We start from the raw sequence: 17,120 nt of genomic DNA on the forward strand, positions 1-17,120 counted from the left end.
TTTGAACTCAGATTTCCTCACTGTGGGTCCAGCACTGTATCCATTATACCACCTACCTACTTGAAGTAATGAGAAGAAATGTGAGTTTTACTATGTTCCTTCCCTTTGGATATGCAACAGAGGTTGCAAAGAGTGCTAACCAGTATAAGGGCAAGGGACAGAGTCAGCTTGAAGTCATGGAACTAACACAGTTTGGAGAAGGTAATCAAAGGCCCATGTTATTAACATAAGGCGAAAGAGGCTTCCAGAGAGAAATTTTCTTCTCCCACAGATGCTCTGTCTACATCATCTACCCTTCTGGCTCAGGAGGAGGAATAATTGATAGACAATTAAGGGATTTTTTTAAATTTGTTAATAATTTGTGAGAAAAGATACTTTCTGCGTCCCTTCATCAATTCAATCCTGAAGTAGATTTCCTATATTAATAGAACCTCGACCTAGAAGGGACTCAAAAGACCAGCTAATTCAGCCTTTTCATTTTAGAATGGAATAACAAACCCAAAGAGACTGGAATTTGATGAAGGTCACAATGTTAGTGGCCAACACTAACCCAGGTTTCCAGAGTTCTAGTTCAGTGTGCTTTTCTCTACCTCTTTCAGCCTGAATTTTATTTTTATCTCCAGAAGCCTGTCCCCACTCCTTCCCCCAATCAATATGCAGCTGGTTATTCACTTCCATTTTCATAGCCAAAGTCAATATTAGCTCCTGCAGAGATTTATTTTACTGAATCAATAAAGCTGCATGTGGCAGTACATATTTTAGCTGGGACACTCCCACCCCTGAGAGTTAACTTGGCTTATTCAGTGGCCTCAGTTGATGATAGATACAAGAGTAGAAGGAATTTAAGTCCTTTAGAGTAGATAGTTTTCTGGAGGGGGCAGTGAAAGATACAAAAGTTTGGGGTGGGGAGTGATACTACACACATAGTCCCAGCAGTGGGTTGCAGTGGAGTGGGAATGACATACCTCTGCCTTCCTCCCCGTGCCCCTAAAAGGACTCAGGGCAAAGGCTAAACTAAAAGATCTCTGTCGTCCTTTCCAATTCTAGAAGCTTCTGATTCTATGATCAACAGTCACTGTGTGAACAAAGATGTAAAAGACAGACAGGTGTGCTGTCTAGACAGGTCAGACATAAAGAAAGTTAAAATCTGTACATTCTGTGCTGTGGATGAGCAGGTGCAGATTAGGAGGAGGTGTCCTGAGAGTTTTGTGTTAGTTTGGTCAGGGGGGAGTAGAAGATAAATTTGTTGTCTTATTTCCAAAAAGTCTAAGGAGGTTTCCTGAATGAAGTAAAATTTCATGAGCTGTTGAAATTTGGGAGGCCAACAGCTTGTCTCAGATAGAAGTGTGGGATGTGGGCTAGCATTTGCAGCCACAAGCTGCACTTGATTATGTGGCTGCCACCTTGTTTTGAAATTGAGAATAGATTTTTTAAAATTTATTAGATTTATAAAATTGTGTCTTATACTTCAAACAAGAGTATAAATTAATTCATAATTTAAACATGAATACAGAGAACAACAAGGAGCTTTTGGGTCTGAAGACACTTATCAGATACTTGAAAGCTATGCTAAAGGAATAGACTCATTGTCCCTCCAATGTCCCAAGGCTCTAAGGGAGGATCATGTTCAGCCTTCTGTTAATTGGGTAGTCACAGGAAAGCCAGCAAGACCCTCTCCCAAAAATCAGCACTGTGGTGGAGGTGGCGGCATTATTTTATACAGGGCTCTCAGACTACCATTTTCCTCATTTATTTTCATAGTTCAGAAATGCTTTAGAGCTCAGATTTTCTCAGGAATTACAACTCTAAATTAATTGAAAAATGGAATGATTATTGCTAACATTTATACAGCATTAATTTCATTAGAAGCACTGTACAAAGCACTTTATAATTATTATCTCATTTGATCCTTAAGACAACCCTGAAAAGGAGATGTTGTTTTTAATCCCCATTTTACAAATGAGGAAACTGAGGATAACACTGCTTAAGTCATTTTCCCAAGGTCCCACGCTTGGTATCTGAGGCAGTATTTGAACTCAGGTCTTCCTGACTTGAGGCCTGATACTCTACCCAACCCGTCCCCTAGTGGCCTGAGTTCATCTCTTCCCTGGTACCCTCTGAACTGACAGAGCTTTGGCCACAGTTGCTGCCATCCAGAAAATAATGTTTTTCCCTGGTCCTGGATATTTAATAAGCCTTCAGGAAACATCGACTGATAGGATTAGAATGGTTATTTTCTCATCAGAAGGAAGCCTGGCAGGTTTATAAAGAGCAGTTCAGAAGCTCTGAACCTTAGTAACCAATCTAAATGTCTGAAACCCCACAAAGTAAATGAACATTGTGCTCACAACTCACCGTCTTTCTTCCTCTCTCTCCTTTTCCTCCTCTTTGCCCCTTCTTTTCCCAATTTCCTCTTTAATTGACTATAATGTAGAGCTGCGAAAATAATTTTAATTCTTTTTAATATGTTACATGTTCACTGTAGTTAATTTTAAAAGCAAATAAGTGAAGCTAAGCTTTTTATGTTTTTCTCTTAAAAAATAATAAAAATCTACCTCACTAAAGTTGGTTTTTTATTTGTATGTAACCTTTGGACAATATTTTTTTTTCTTTCTTGGAGGTCAGTGATTTTTAATTGGAAAAAAAAAAATCCTTTTTACTGTCTTAATTCTATAAGGACAATATATGGGGAAACTTCCCAACTTGTAGGATACCCTACAGAGTAGGGAGAGAGTAAAGAGCAAGTGGACAAATAAAGGAACTTGGAAGGTTGTGAAATCCCTTTTCTTAAGAGACCTTGGGGATATAGGAGATTGCCGTCTGAGCCCAGGTCAAAGTTATCCTATTTAGAGGAAAAAAGAGAAAATTTGATGACCTCCCTCAGACTCCTACCTTGCCTAATGACTGTCTGAGTCTATGAGGACCTCACAAAAACACCTTGCAAAATCCTTGACCTGCAGAAACATTTGCCAGTCCCTTGAGCTGTGTGTCTTCCAGCTGTTCTCACTCCTCCTTGTTGTGTCTCCTCCCAAACATGCTGTAACCTGAACTCTCCACTTCTCTAGTCTTCAGGCCTTCTAGCTGGTCTCTTCAGACATATTTAGAACATTCTGATGTTTTCCTAACCCTCCCCCCCTCACCCACACAACCTTATGGAAAATTCTCTTTGGACCCAAGGAGAAATAATAGAAGAAAAATTCTCTGAGATAACCCCATTATTCTCAACCCACTGCCCACTTCCTCTTACATCCATCTTAACTATTTTGAATTCTTGGTCGGTGTTCTTTTACAGGCCTCTTTGCTGATAAAAATCATTACTACTTTTATGGCAAACTCTAGTGGTCTCTTTTCCCTCTTAGCTCTTGGAGGTCTCATCATGTCTAAATTTCCACATGTCAAAATTAGGTTCTTTGGAGCCTGTGGACCTGGAATCAAGCTGCAATTCTACTCTGTTCTAAGTGATCATTACTTCTGTTGTTCCTTCTGCAGCGTCAACATCTTAATCCTGGCTAGCTGGCTTCCAGTGCTTTTTCACAAAGCAGAGCCAAGCAAAAAGTAACCCCCTTCCCACTGCTTTTAAAAACCATCTTAGCCCAGGGGTTCTTAGCCTTTTTGTGTCACAGATCTCTGGCAGGCCGGGGAGGCTGAGGAATCCCTTCTCAGAATGATGGTTTTAAATGAATAAAATAAAATGAAAAAAATTAAAATTACAAAGGAGGCCAATTATATTAAAATACAGTATTTTCTTTAAAAAGATATTCCCAGGCACCAGACTAAGAATGCCTGCCTTGGAGCAGCTGCCCCACTGTTGGTGGCGTCAAGAGCTTATGTACAGAGCAGCGTCAGATGGGCCAGAGATGCAGAGGTGCCCCCTCTCTCATACAGTCTTTCCTTTGCCTGGTAGATTGCCTGTGCTGCAGTTGACTGTGCCAAAGATAAGAACCGGGATCTATGTAAGCAGGAAGGGGTTGATGGCTACCCCACTTTCAACTACTACAACTATGGGAAGATGATCGAAAAATATAATGGAGATCGGACGGTGAGTATGCACAAGCTACCCCCCCCCCCCCCCCCCCCCCCGGCCTGGACTGAGTTCTTCCCTTGGGACCGCTTCTGAGTCTCAGTTCTGGCGCCTTTCCTCTCTTCTTCCTACTCTTTCTGTGTTCATTCCAACACTGCCTATTGCATCCTTGATCTCTATTCCTTTCTTTCTCCTTTTTAATTCTATATTCACTCCAATCCCATGATTTCACATTGAGGAAAGTTTTCAGCCACAGCTAGCTTCAGTGTATTATGCCCTTCCTGATTCAGGGTTTTAGAGATGTAGGAATTTGTCAGATTTGTTGGAGAGTGTGAAGGAAGGCATAGATATGGGAGCTATATATATCCTAGATTACCTGAGAGAATTCCATTGTTAAGAAAACAATTTGTACTTTAACGAGACTACAAGAAAATAATATCTTCTCTTAGATTTAGTTACCTGGTTACTCCATTCATAACAATTCCTCTGTGGATTGCTGGCTTGATTAGTTTAAATAAAGTATTCATTAATCCTGTCCTGGGCTTTAAAAATCTTACACTTTTATATTTCTAGGTGTTATAGATATAAATATAGATAGGTAGATAGATATTCATTTCCTGTCCTTAATTTAAGTAAGGAAGAATCTGCTTTCTAGACTTATTGAAGATTATTCCCCTTCTCACAATCTATTATTCAATCAAACTGACCTCTCTTTTCCACACATGATATTCCATCTCTATCCTTCCAAATGCCTGGGCTGTACTTCCTTTTCTCCTTCACTTCATACAGTGATTCTTTACCAATTCTTTTCCTTTTGGATATAGCCTGTGGTGCCATTTTCAGCAGTAAGCCTTTCTGGAAAGTCTCCCTCCTAATTGCTAGTGCATTTCCTTCCAAATGACCTTGTATTCAACAGTATATCTGTATTTATTCACTTTGTGTTTGTGCTTGTATATCTTTATATATGTTCTTGTAGTCTCCCCTAGTACTGAGTAAGTTTATTTTAAATATAGAATGTTCCATTCTTTGTACTTATATCCTCAGTGACTAGCAAATAGTGGGCACTTAACAAATACTTATTGATTGAACTCCAACTTTAAAGTTATTTTTTAAAGTATGAACTGGTAAGCTGAAATAAAATACATCCTTTAGAGTTTTAATATGAGGGGTAAAGAAAAAATTTAATAAGAACATCTCCCTTGCTGCGATCCAGCACTAGCCATGTTGGTGGACTTGGAATGCAAGGACCACTTCAGAATCTGAAAAAAAGATGTGATCATTCACTCCTGAAACCTGTGTATCTTCCCCAGAATCAAACTGTATATAAAGGATACTAAGAGCAACAGTTCTTGGGAGTTGTTAATATCCTAAAAGATAATGACTTAAGGACATTCCCATCAAAATACTTTCTCCTGCTATCTAGTTAGTTGAAAAAGTTTTACTTTAACTTTGTTCTTTCTTTTCTTTTTTCTATTGTCTCCTTTTTGGTGAAAACAGTGCTAGATTCATGGAGCATTTTGTTATCGTGAACTCTTCTCACCAAAAGATCCTATGGTCACTCTCTCCAGTATCAATTGTTACTTCTCTTATGCCCCCAATACACTGGACCAGATGGAGGAGTAATCTGGCCCTTGCTGGCTCTTCAAATAGTTTCCAGGCTATTACTGTAAACTAATTCTATAACCTTCCTCCTTCCCTTTTAAGACAGTGGTTGTTGATAATGCCATCATCCTGCTAGATCTTTGTGGCTAGAATCTACCAGCTTCAAGGGACTTCTCTCTTTTCTAAAGAATTTCAATCCAGGTTTATAGCCTTCCTAACTACATTTATTTCTGTCCTCATAATTAAGAACTTCAAAAGTATGTTTGATATACCCCCTCAAACACTCTAGTCTTTCAGTGCATCAGCCTCATCTATTCCCATGGACTATATTTTTATTTCACTTTAGTTACCCATAGGGAAGATCTATGGCTTACATCTCAGTATCATCCATAACTGTGAAGCCTTCAAAGTTTTGAACTCAGTATTTCCTTCTCTGGTCATAATCTCTTCTCTTTTCTTTTAATTTAATTCCTCTTAAATCTATTCTTTATCCTTATGGTAATCTATCCTACCCCTTTCTAAGCCATTATCCCTGTTCTAGCTTCATTTTCTTCCCTTCTGGTTGGTCAGCTCATCTTATTTACCCTTGAATCTCTTGTCTTCTGTCCTAATTTTTATGCCTTCCATTTTTCAAAGTTTGATCATCCCACCAATTCCCTTTTCCATGATTAAATACTACAAGAGGAAGTCATACAACTGGGCCAAGTAGGCCCACTACTAATTCATGTTATCTGATTTTAACTGACCTTCAATTACAAACATTTCTTTCAAGTGGGAATGTTCCTCTCACCCTAATTAATATTTTTTGACATATGATTATTTCCCAATATATTATCCCCATTCTCAATTGACTTTTTCATATGTAGAAATAAGATGGTTATTCCAAATCACCTCTTCTCTTTAAGCCCCATAGTAGATTCTTACTTCTCTCCTATTAACAAATGATCTTACATTTTATTTTACTGAGAAAACTGAGTCCAAATCTCAGGGACTCTTTCTTCACTATCTCACATTTCAAAATCTTTCTATAATTTTTGTCCTCTCCTCCTTTGTTAAGAAGTGATGTTTCCTTATGAAAGCTGTTTCCACAGCTTATGTTCTTGATCTTGCCCTCTCCAATCTCTTCTGGGAGCTTACCCCATCAATAACCATCTTTCTCCCTCATTTTCAGTCTTTATCTTTGGATCCCTTCCCTGCTACCTATCAATATGTCCTCTTTCTCTGCATACCTCTCCCCTTCCCTTAGCCTCTGTGACACTGCTCTCTTATGACTCTCTTCTACCTGTATGACCCCTTATTTTTAGTTTCCTTTTGCTGATACATCTTGCTTCTGAGAATCTTTACACATTCTCTTGGCGATTTCATTTGTTTATGGGGATGCCACTTATCTCTTTGTTTATTTTTCCTGTATCTACATATCCAGTTCTCTTCAACTCCAGTACTCATTGTCATTTTTCTCCTAAATATCACTAAGCTGATATCCCATCAGCATCTGAAACTCATTGTGTTGAAAAAGGAATTGACATTGTTTTCCTCAAAACCTGCCTTTCCTCTAAATTTCCTTCCAGGTGTCTTATTCATTTCCTTTTCCCAACTCATGGGATCCCAAGTCCAGGCAGGCCTTCATGATTTATATCTGGATATCGCTATACCTGCTGGTTAGTCTTGCGGCTTTCATCCCTGCACTAATCCAGTATCCCTTCCTCACAACTGCCAGAGTTATCGTCCATAAGCATAATTCCATGTCACCTCTTTGTTGGAAAACCTTCAGGGTTTCTCTATTGTTTCAAGAATAAAAAATATAGTCTATAGCCTGACATTTAGCCCTGTTTCACATTAATTGCTTCCCTTCATAGACTCTTTATCCCAGCCAAGCTAGACAGTTACTTATTCCCCTAATTCAGGAGTCCATCTGCTGCACACAGTTTCAGCCATTCTTGGAATGTGCTCCCTGCCGATCTTAGCCTTCCATACTCTGATTTCCCAACAAGGCTCAGGGTAACTCTGGCTTCCTCTAGACCTTTCCTGATACCCACAGTTGTGGGCCAATAGGACATGACTAAAGCTACCTTCTTCAACTCTTTTTGCTCCTTCAGTGGGATGAGGGGAGAGGCTGTCAGAGGAGGAGACTTATGTGACCCTTCTCAGATAAGGAAAAGAGCCTTTTACGTTCCTAATCCCTCACCCCATTTGTGCTCTAACTCCCTTTCCTGAATCCCTTCTTTTCTTTCAGGAGTCAGGGTTTGTCTCTTTTGTTCGAACTCTCCGAGAACGAGACCATGAGCGACTTGGAAAAAAGAAAGATGAATTGTGATTTCTGCCTCAAAAGAAGCTTTTTCCACTACACTGTGAACGATGCTGGCTTTGTTGTTCCTGAGTTTTCACACCTTCTAAAGACAAAGTTTTTTATAGCCACCCGTGGCCATTTTGTACAATTTTAAAATAAAGTTGAACCACTTGTTTGGGGATTTGGGGATTTTTTTGGGTGGGGGGTGGGAAAGATGGGAATTGTTCAAGAATGGGCTTGTTGCCATATTGAGCTCTGAGCTTGCATTTCCTCCTCCGTGAGGCAATGCCTGCAACACTCCTATGCAATATTTATAAAGCTAGAGACTGTTTGAGGACCAGGCTTGGTGGGGGTTGCCTGTCCCCTCCAGCTTTTGAATGGGGGGTGGGGGGAAGAGCAAGGAAATAGAAGAAATGAATGAGACTGAAAGATTTCATTTGGACATAAATTTTTCCAGGCTTGGGAAATTGTTAGTTGTTTGAAGGGAACAACATTATAATGCTCAGGGAAAACCAGAAAATGAAGCGAATGGAGACACAAGTGTGGGCTATTTACAGATCTCCATGGCTTCAGTTCTGATGTGTTGTACCTGGAATGTGTTTACATAGTTCTCTGTTTCTCTCTCTTGACCTCTGTGTCTCTGTGTGTTTGTATCTCCTCCTCTTCTTGTAACATTTTTCTGCCTCCTCCATTAGCTTGAATTCACTCTCTTTCTCACTACCTTCCTTTCTTTCCCCTCACTTCTTTTACATGTGCTGATTTCTTTTAAACAAGGAATCAGCTACTGTACCAGGAGTAAAGCCCAAGGCCTTGAGATGAAGTTGGGGTGTTGTGGGGAACAGGGTGCCCTCTCTTACTCAGCACCTGAGTTCAGCAAAACAGTGTCAGGAGCCAGGTATGCCACATTCTGGATAGGCAGCAGTTACGCCTCTTGAGGCGCCCTCACAAAATGATCCCCCTCCCTTTTTTTGCTTCCAAATCAAGTTCTTATAGGATGGCACTCACCCCTCTCCAGTTGTGCTTCTCACCCTCTCTCCTTCCCTCCATCTGCCTCCTGTCTGCCGCCTCTCTTGGTGATCCATCCTTTCTGCTCCCTCAAACACCAACACCCTCCCGGACAACCCCGAAGCCAAGTCTCCCCGCCGGGGGTGTTCTGCAGATGTGCCCATCTGGTGTCGTGCCTGTTTCAGCTTCAGCTAAAGGGAGTAAGTATATATCAAACTGGAAGAATTGCCTGAAAGAATCACCAAGTTAAGGGTGACCGGAACTGCAGAGTGGAGGAGGAATGGGGACCGTTTATTTGATGCAGATGAAGCATTGAGTTTCACTTTATCATCTTCCACAAATAGGAGGAAAAAGATTTAGGAGAAGGAGGCCTGATCTGGGAATTAGAAGTCTTGAGTTTTACTTCTGGCTCTGCTAATTAGCTATGTGAGCTGGGTGGATCAGTGAACCATGCAGATCCTGTTTTCTCATCTGTGAGATGGGAGTGTAGTAAATGAGATCAAAGGTACTTTCCAGATTTGAGTGGACATCTACAAAGGACATTGTTTGGGGAGGAGGGGTTCTTAATGAGATATGTCTGCTGCTGATGTGTGTATGTATGTGGGCACGCATGTGTGTGCATTTTACCCACTTACCATGGAAGGGGAGAGGAAAGAAAAATACAGGCTCCTGATTTGTATGGGTATGTATACCCTTCTAGCTTTTTCACAAGAAGCTTAGAAATGCACTGTTGGATAGTGATGCCCTACCTTGATTAATCATCTTCCTGTAAACTCTTCTGTCTTCTCTTCCAAAAAGATTAATCTTCAAGATGAGAAGCGTAGAACAAATAATAGTTCACTATCATGGTTGGAAGGAAATTGAAGCACAAGATAAGTGAGATAGTAAGAGAACACATTGTGTTTATTGTCTGGGTTTCTAGACCTAGAGCAATTACATCCCAAGTTTCAGGAAGAACTAGCAGATGCGATCAGCAAACCAGTCTGTAACCCTTGAGAAATGATGGAGAATGAGATGCCAGAAAGTCAGATTTCCAAAATGAAAAGTACACTAATGAACACAGCAAGCCACAGGCTTGATGTAGTCTCCAGGAAAGTTCTAAAACAGATCAGACCTAGTGTGAGCCCTCATAAAGGGAAGAAGAGATCACTAGAAGCCTGTACAACTAACCTCATTTCCTTTGTGATAGGTTACTAGGCTATTGGATCAGTAAGACAGTGTGGATGGATTTCTGCAGGGCATTTGGCAGTCTCCTACAATATCCTTGTGTGTAAGATGGAGAAGGGCAGGCTCGATCTTCTGACAGTAATGTTACTGGGCAGTTGGGTAGGTCATAGCCAGTTGTAAAGAAAGCATACCTGTAGGATGTTAACTGGTTGTTGACAATCTGGAGGGAACTTTCTCCAGAAGCATATTAGAGGGTTTTGTCCTTGGCTCTGTCTCATTGAACAATTTCATAATGACTTGGATGAAATCAGAAAAAGGGATAGCTAATGCAGGCAATGATTGAATTAAAATTCTTAGTGATCTTGACAGTCTGAGATGCTGAGCCAAGATAGATAAAAATAAATTGAGATAAAAATGTAAAGTCACATTTAAGTTCTGAAGCTAAATTGTATGAATAAAAAGCCAGAGAGCCATTTTTAGCAATTCGTGTTTTTAAAAATCTAGGCATTTTGAGCTGTCTGCTAAGTTTGAGCCAATGATGATCAATATCCACAAAGCTAAGTATCTTAGAATGTGTGTTAATAGTAAAGAATGGTAGCCAAAACAGGAGGTAATGCTCTTACTAGCATGTTATATTCAATTTTGGAAGTGTCACATTGACTGCCTGGACAACATCCATGAAAGAAAAGATCCCAGAAACCTAGAAAGGTCCTTTAAAAAAATGGAAGGAACTGAGGACAATTAGTCTAAAGATAGGATGTTACATAGGATTTTCAGAATTATAAGTGGCTTTTATGTAGAAAAAGGTAACAGACTTCTTGCTTTCAGAAGTAATTCAAAATAGATAGTAGCAGCAAATTTTAGTTCCTTCTAAGGAGGAACAATTCGTTACAATGAGATACCCAATAGTAAAAGGGCCTGCCTTGTGAAGGAGTGAGCTGTTTTATGGATAACCTCTGAGGTCCCTTCAGTTATAGGGTTTTATGATGCTGTTTAGGATTGTCAGTGGGGAGCTGATCTATAGCCATGAGGTGAACCAGGCTTCACTGCCCTTGCTCCTATCCCTTCACTCCTATCTCATACAATTGATGACATTACTGAAAAGACCAGAGCTAAAGGATTGAAAATAGTTTCTGCAGAATAAATCCATAGCCTGTTAGAGTCAAAAGGAATCTGAGTGAGAATCCAATCCTGTTTTCTGGGGGAAAGATGAAAGAATTATGAGATAAGAAAGTTGTATAACTCTTGCTTTGAGGTAAAAAAATAGATAAATTAGTTGTAAGGAGTTTTAAGAATTCTCGAGCTAGACCCCCTTATTTCACAGGGGGTGTTTACTGAGAGGGTGAAGTAACCTGTCCTAGTTATTGATGGCAAGAACTAGAACCCACCTTCCCTGAACTCAGAATCCAGGAAACATCCCCCTGCCCTTCCCAAAGAACAGCTTTTCAGACAATCATTACCCAGTTCCTTAGATTCCCTTCTCCCTCTTCCTCCAGCAAGAAGCTCCTAAATTTTTCACCCTGCAGTCACTCTACCCTTTTGAACACACACCCCATAATGACGCCTTTAGTGGCTCCTCTTTTTTTCTTCCCTGCTACATCCCATCTTGAGCTTAAACTGGCACTGGGGGAAACAGTCACCACCCTTACACAAAGAACAAGTGTTTTCATCCCCACAGGTAGCACTGGGTGTCTGTGTGTGTGCGTGCACGTGTGTGTATTCCCACTTGTTACTTTGAGGTTCTGGAGGAGGAAAAGTTTTTTTTTAGGTCTTAGTGAATCTTTTTGTGAATCCTTTTCACCTCAAAAATAAAACATGATGAAGGTAAACGTTCTTCACATCCTGGTTATTTGGGTTTTCTCTTTCTCTTACAGACGTAACTTTCAATACATCCTGCCCTAACCCCTATGTCCAAGGCTTTTAAGAAGCAGCTACAGGCCCCAGACAAAGGAAAACATGTCCATCCCTTTTCTATCTGTTGTTCCCAGAGGAGTCTGGCTCTCCTGATGGTTACTAGCTGGGTCACCAAGTCATTTTTCTCTTCCACTCACTTTCGTTATCTGTAGATAGGTTGGACTGGATGATGTCCAAAGTCCCTTTCAGCCCAAACATTCTATGATGCTGTCCTTTTTAAAAATCAAGACCCTTCCTCAAACTTGGAAATAACTCAACTTGAGATATCAACACTGCCTCCTTACCCCCTTCTTCCCAAGGCCTTCCTTTAACCCTGCTCTGTGCTAGCCCAGCCACAGTAGTTAAAATAATAAGCCTAGAATGTCAAGTAGTTCTGTGGCCGCCTTTTAGGATTTAGAAATTGGCTAGCTTTCTCCCATAGCCCCTCCATCCTTTATTCATCTGTTAATCAGATTATAGGGTTAAAGCTGTAAAGTCATCTCATCCAACCCTTTTCCCCAGGCCCCTTCATTTGGCAGCTGGTCTGTCTGAAGAATGGAACTCTGCAGAAGCTAAGGATGGATATTAGGAGTGAGCTACATGTTCCACTCCCCAGTCCTGTAATGATTCGGGAAGTTAACCTTCACACTGCCAATTCCCAAAGCCAGCTTCCTATTCTGTTCACTTGGCACTAACCCAATTTTTTCTCCCTTGAGCCATGACCTTGTTTAGGACCTCATACAACAGCTGGGCACCAAGCAGTCTCTAGTTCCTGTACGCTAAACCATCCTCCTTTCCAAAACTAAAATTGTTTTCCAGTTTCTATTCCCCTCCTAGCTTCAGTGACTGCCAATTAGCTGCTAAATCAAACACTCCTAACCCAAAACCTTCAGAGCCCACACCATCTCTCCCATCTGCCTTGGCACTGGCCCATTCCACCCAGCCTGCCACCTCCATATGTGAAGGTGAGCACAGTAATTTATCTCAGAGGGGTTTATGCCTTGCCCCGCATGCAACACAGGGACAATGGGAACTTCTTTAGTTCCATGTTCAGTTGGAGGAAATGGTCCCTTCTGTCATTGTCATAAGATAGTATTTGTGCTTGAAGGATTCTCAAGGGAGGCAGCACATTAACAGTGGAAAGATTTTTGTATTCTGGGGGCCATGAGACCCAGGGTTCCAACCCTTTCTGTGCTAACTTATCATCTGTGTGACCTTGAGCACCTTTCACCTCTACAGCTCCAGTTCCTCCTTCCTAATGGGGAGATTAAATTAAATCTAAGGCCATTGTCAAGTATATTTCTACACTCTGAACCAATGGTGTCAAACTGAAATAAAAATGGGACCACTATATCACATTTAAAGAAAACCATGTTTAACATCATTTGTGTTCTACTTTGTTAAATATTCCCCAAATACATTTTGACCTTGTTTGGACAGCACTTGGGAGCGTTGCCCTGGTGACGCGTTTGACATGATTAATTTATAGATTTGTCCAAGATCATACAATTGTTCCTAGCAATTGTAAGTGCATCCTCAACTAGTAGCTACAGCTAAGAATTCTGTGGCTAGCACTTGTACTGGGAGTAGTGCCTTGTCCTTTCTCTCCTCTCTGAGAAAATATCAGAAACTTACCAGAGGGTTAAAAGCTAGAAAGGACCTGAGAGGTCATCGAATCCAACCCACTTAGTTTACAGTGAGTAAACTGAGGCCCAGAGTATAAACAGCTTGCCCATTGTCACAATGGTGGTAACAAACCAGGATTTAAACCAGCCAGTCAACAAGCATTTCCTGAGTGCCTCTTTTGGGCCAAGCCATGAGTAAGAGCTAAAGATACAAAGAAAAGCAAAAAATGGTCTCTGTTTTCAAGGAAGTCATCCCACTCCAAATCCAATGCTTTTTCCATTACATGAATCTCAACTTCCACCATCACATGTAGTACTATTGACTGCTGATCTTGAGTGTAGATTTACTATCGGATAGCAGTTGAGAAACTCCAGGAAAGGCATCTGACAATAACAGGGCTGGGAGCTAAGCTAAGACTTGATCCTATGCTACACCCCTAGATTCACCAAGCTTTAGAACCAAAGGTTAGAGATTATCTAAGCCAATTTCATTCCTTGACAGAAAAGGAAAGTAGGTCTGGAGAAGATAAATGATTTGTACAAAGTCTCACCAAGTTCTGGAGGGTTGGGGGCTGAAACTGGAGTTTGCTGACTCTCGAGACCAGTACTCTTTATTTCTCACCCTATATCCTCTAACTAGGCTTCTGAAAACAGTTCTAATTCTCTTTCCCATAGAGGACGAGGAAAATGAGGATAAATAAATCTGTAAACAATTTACACATTACATTTAAATCAGTATGTATATTTACTCACCTTTATGTCATTTCCCCTCATGCTACAGCAGAGTGGCTAATGAATAAGAATGTTTGGATGGAATGAATCTCTTGTTTTCCTTAACTTTCCCTTCTCCCATGGGCAATCCTGAAAAATCCTTATTTTTTTATAGAACCTTACAGTTTACAAAATTCCCCAAGTAAAATTTCACTTTTTTCCTTACAGAAGCTTTGGGAGACACTCTTTAATACAAATGAGGAAACTAAGGCTCAGGAGTTAAATGTGTGAAGTTCCACAGTCATTGTGGAAAACTGAGAATAGAATTGAGGACTTGTTATGGGCCGGAGTTCATGCTGCTACCCCCCATGAGGGTAAGACGTCATCTTCAAGATAATGCAGGAGACAATGACTAGAGCCTGATAATCGATGCACTGGAAACTTCCTCAGCAAAGACTGAAAACAATAAGAAACTTGCAAGGAAGTGACCATGTCATCCTAAAGTTCAGAGAATTATAGATTGTTGAAGTCAGAAGCAATCTTGAAAGTAATGCAATCTAATACCTTAAGTGCACAAATGTGAAATGAAGGCTTAGAGTTCTCCTGACTCCTGATGCCATGTGTTTTCTACTGCCTTGAATTCATGATAAATAAAAAAGGAAAGTCTGGGCATGATATGGCATTAATCTTAGATTTTAGAAGAAAAATTCCAGAGAAAAGATAGGATCTCATCATCTAAGTCTTTAAGAAGGAAATTGGCTCAAAATAAATGGGAGACTTACAAAAAAAAAGAAGAAAGAAAAAAAATTGTTGATATAATCAGCAATGATTCAGTTGAGAAAAGAAAATTTTTTAAAAAAAGAGAAAGAGGACAGAGAGTTCTGTGTAAGGGACTTACAAATGACCTAAAGATTAAAAGGACACATATTTAAAAAAACAAAACAAAACAAAACAAAAAAAAAATCAACTACTACAAGAATGCATAGCAACCCAAATTTATATGGTACTTTGAGATTTGTGAAGCATCTTGTGTACATCATCTTATTTTATCTTCACAATAACTTTGTGAGCTGGTTGTTGTTTGTCCTTTGTTCTGGAAGAATACAATGACTTCAGGAAGTTGATACCATGACATGCAAGTAAATTGGATTTGAGTGAGGGAGGGCTGGGCAAAGTCACCAGCCTCATTCTCCCTTCCAGAACCATCTGGGCCCAGTGGCTAGGTATAGATCAAGACAACTGGAAATGATCCTGGATGAAATGGGAGACCTTGATCTTTTTTAAGCTAAGGTCTTTAACAGGTCTCAATTTGACTGGGGCAACACTCATTCCGTGATTAATGTGATGTAAGAGGGAAGCCATGGGGGCAAGAAGGGGGGAGGGAAAGAGAGAGACTAGGAAAGGAGCTGAGTTCAAATCCTGTTTCTGCCACCTACTCCTTATGTATCCTTGAGCACTATTCCCACCTCAAATGCTAGTTTACTATCTGGCAAATCCTTTTACCTTTCTAGACTTGAGTTTATTCATATTTAAAATGATTAATTTGTACTTACACCCTTAAAGTCCTTATCCAAAACCCAAATTTACATGGTCCTTTCAGGTTTATAAAGTCTATTATGTACCTTATTTCATTTTATCCTCATGACAACCTAGTTAAGTAGTGTGCCATTCCAATCCCCATGTAACGGATAAGGAAATGGGCTTTGAGAGATTAAGTGAGTTACCTAAAACCACTCAGTCATGTGAGAGCTGGAATTTGATCACAGGATGCATAATTCCAAGTTGTCTTTTTTCACTAGACCAGGCTGCACAAAGATTTAATGGATTAGCTCAGATCTTAAAAGAAAAAGAGTTGGAGTTCAGGACACAAAAACTGATGAGTACCTGAATGTCCTGATCCTATATGAATGTGAGAAATGTGAAAGTCCACAATAAATTTCTTGTCATGATATGTTAAGTATGTAAGAAGTGATAGTGGGGACAAGAAAAAAGGAACAAGCCCAAAAGTTTCGATTGGATAAAATGTGAACAATGTCTGATGCCAAAATGAAACTATCCAACTTTTATATATGTGTGTATATGTAATACATATATATCACATATATACATATATATACACACACACAGAGACACACCTGCTTTCAGTATATTACAAACATACATACTTTCAGCATCTCCCACCTTGACTCCTATACCTAGATAGACATATAGATAGATATATAGTTGAATATGTAAATAAATTTATATAGAGATAAATGTGTATCTATAGATATATATAGGCCATAGGGCCAAGGTAGGAAATATTGAAAGTTGAGATAAGATATGTATGTGTATATATGTAGATATAGGTATATTTATGTGAGTGTGTGTCTCAATAGCTTTCAAATTAGAAAAGATGGAAAACTAAAGCTCACAATAAGTGAGGAAATGACCAAAGAACACCTAACAGCTTTAATGAGTTCAAGTAACAAAACTCAAATACAGTATTCCAGGGGACAAATAAAATTCCAGAGGTATAACTGCTGTCCCTTGATCTTTGAGAAATCCTAGAAGACAGAATGGGACACTACTGGATTGGAAACATTGTCATATTTTCACAAAGATAAAGAAGATGGACTCTACAAACTACAACAGTGTTGAACTAGGCATCCATTTCTGGAAATTTTCTAGGATGGACAAGGAAACATATTTGATGAAAAAAAGGTTCTTTCTATTTATGAAAATCCACTTTAAATACAAATAATTATAAATAGATATTATAATCTTATTTGGAAATAAAACTTTTCATCATAATGTTATCTGACACAGT

At 39.7% G+C, this 17,120-nt stretch overlaps 1 protein-coding gene across 1 annotated transcript in view; it reads left to right on the forward strand.

Annotated features, from left to right (window-relative positions):
• The window catches only part of PDIA5 (protein disulfide isomerase family A member 5), a 170,611-nt gene extending 162,520 nt beyond the window's left edge, over nt 1–8,091 (forward strand). The window contains exons 16-17 of the mRNA XM_051985419.1: nt 3,905–4,039; nt 7,857–8,091. Coding sequence (XP_051841379.1) covers nt 3,905–4,039; nt 7,857–7,937 — 216 coding nt within the window. The 3' untranslated portion in view covers nt 7,938–8,091. The remainder of the gene's footprint in view (nt 1–3,904; nt 4,040–7,856) is intronic.
• Nucleotides 8,092–17,120: the final 9,029 nt, after the last annotated feature.

This window comes from Antechinus flavipes, chromosome 3 (assembly GCF_016432865.1).
Source record: "Antechinus flavipes isolate AdamAnt ecotype Samford, QLD, Australia chromosome 3, AdamAnt_v2, whole genome shotgun sequence".
NCBI classification, from domain to species: domain Eukaryota; kingdom Metazoa; phylum Chordata; class Mammalia; order Dasyuromorphia; family Dasyuridae; genus Antechinus; species Antechinus flavipes.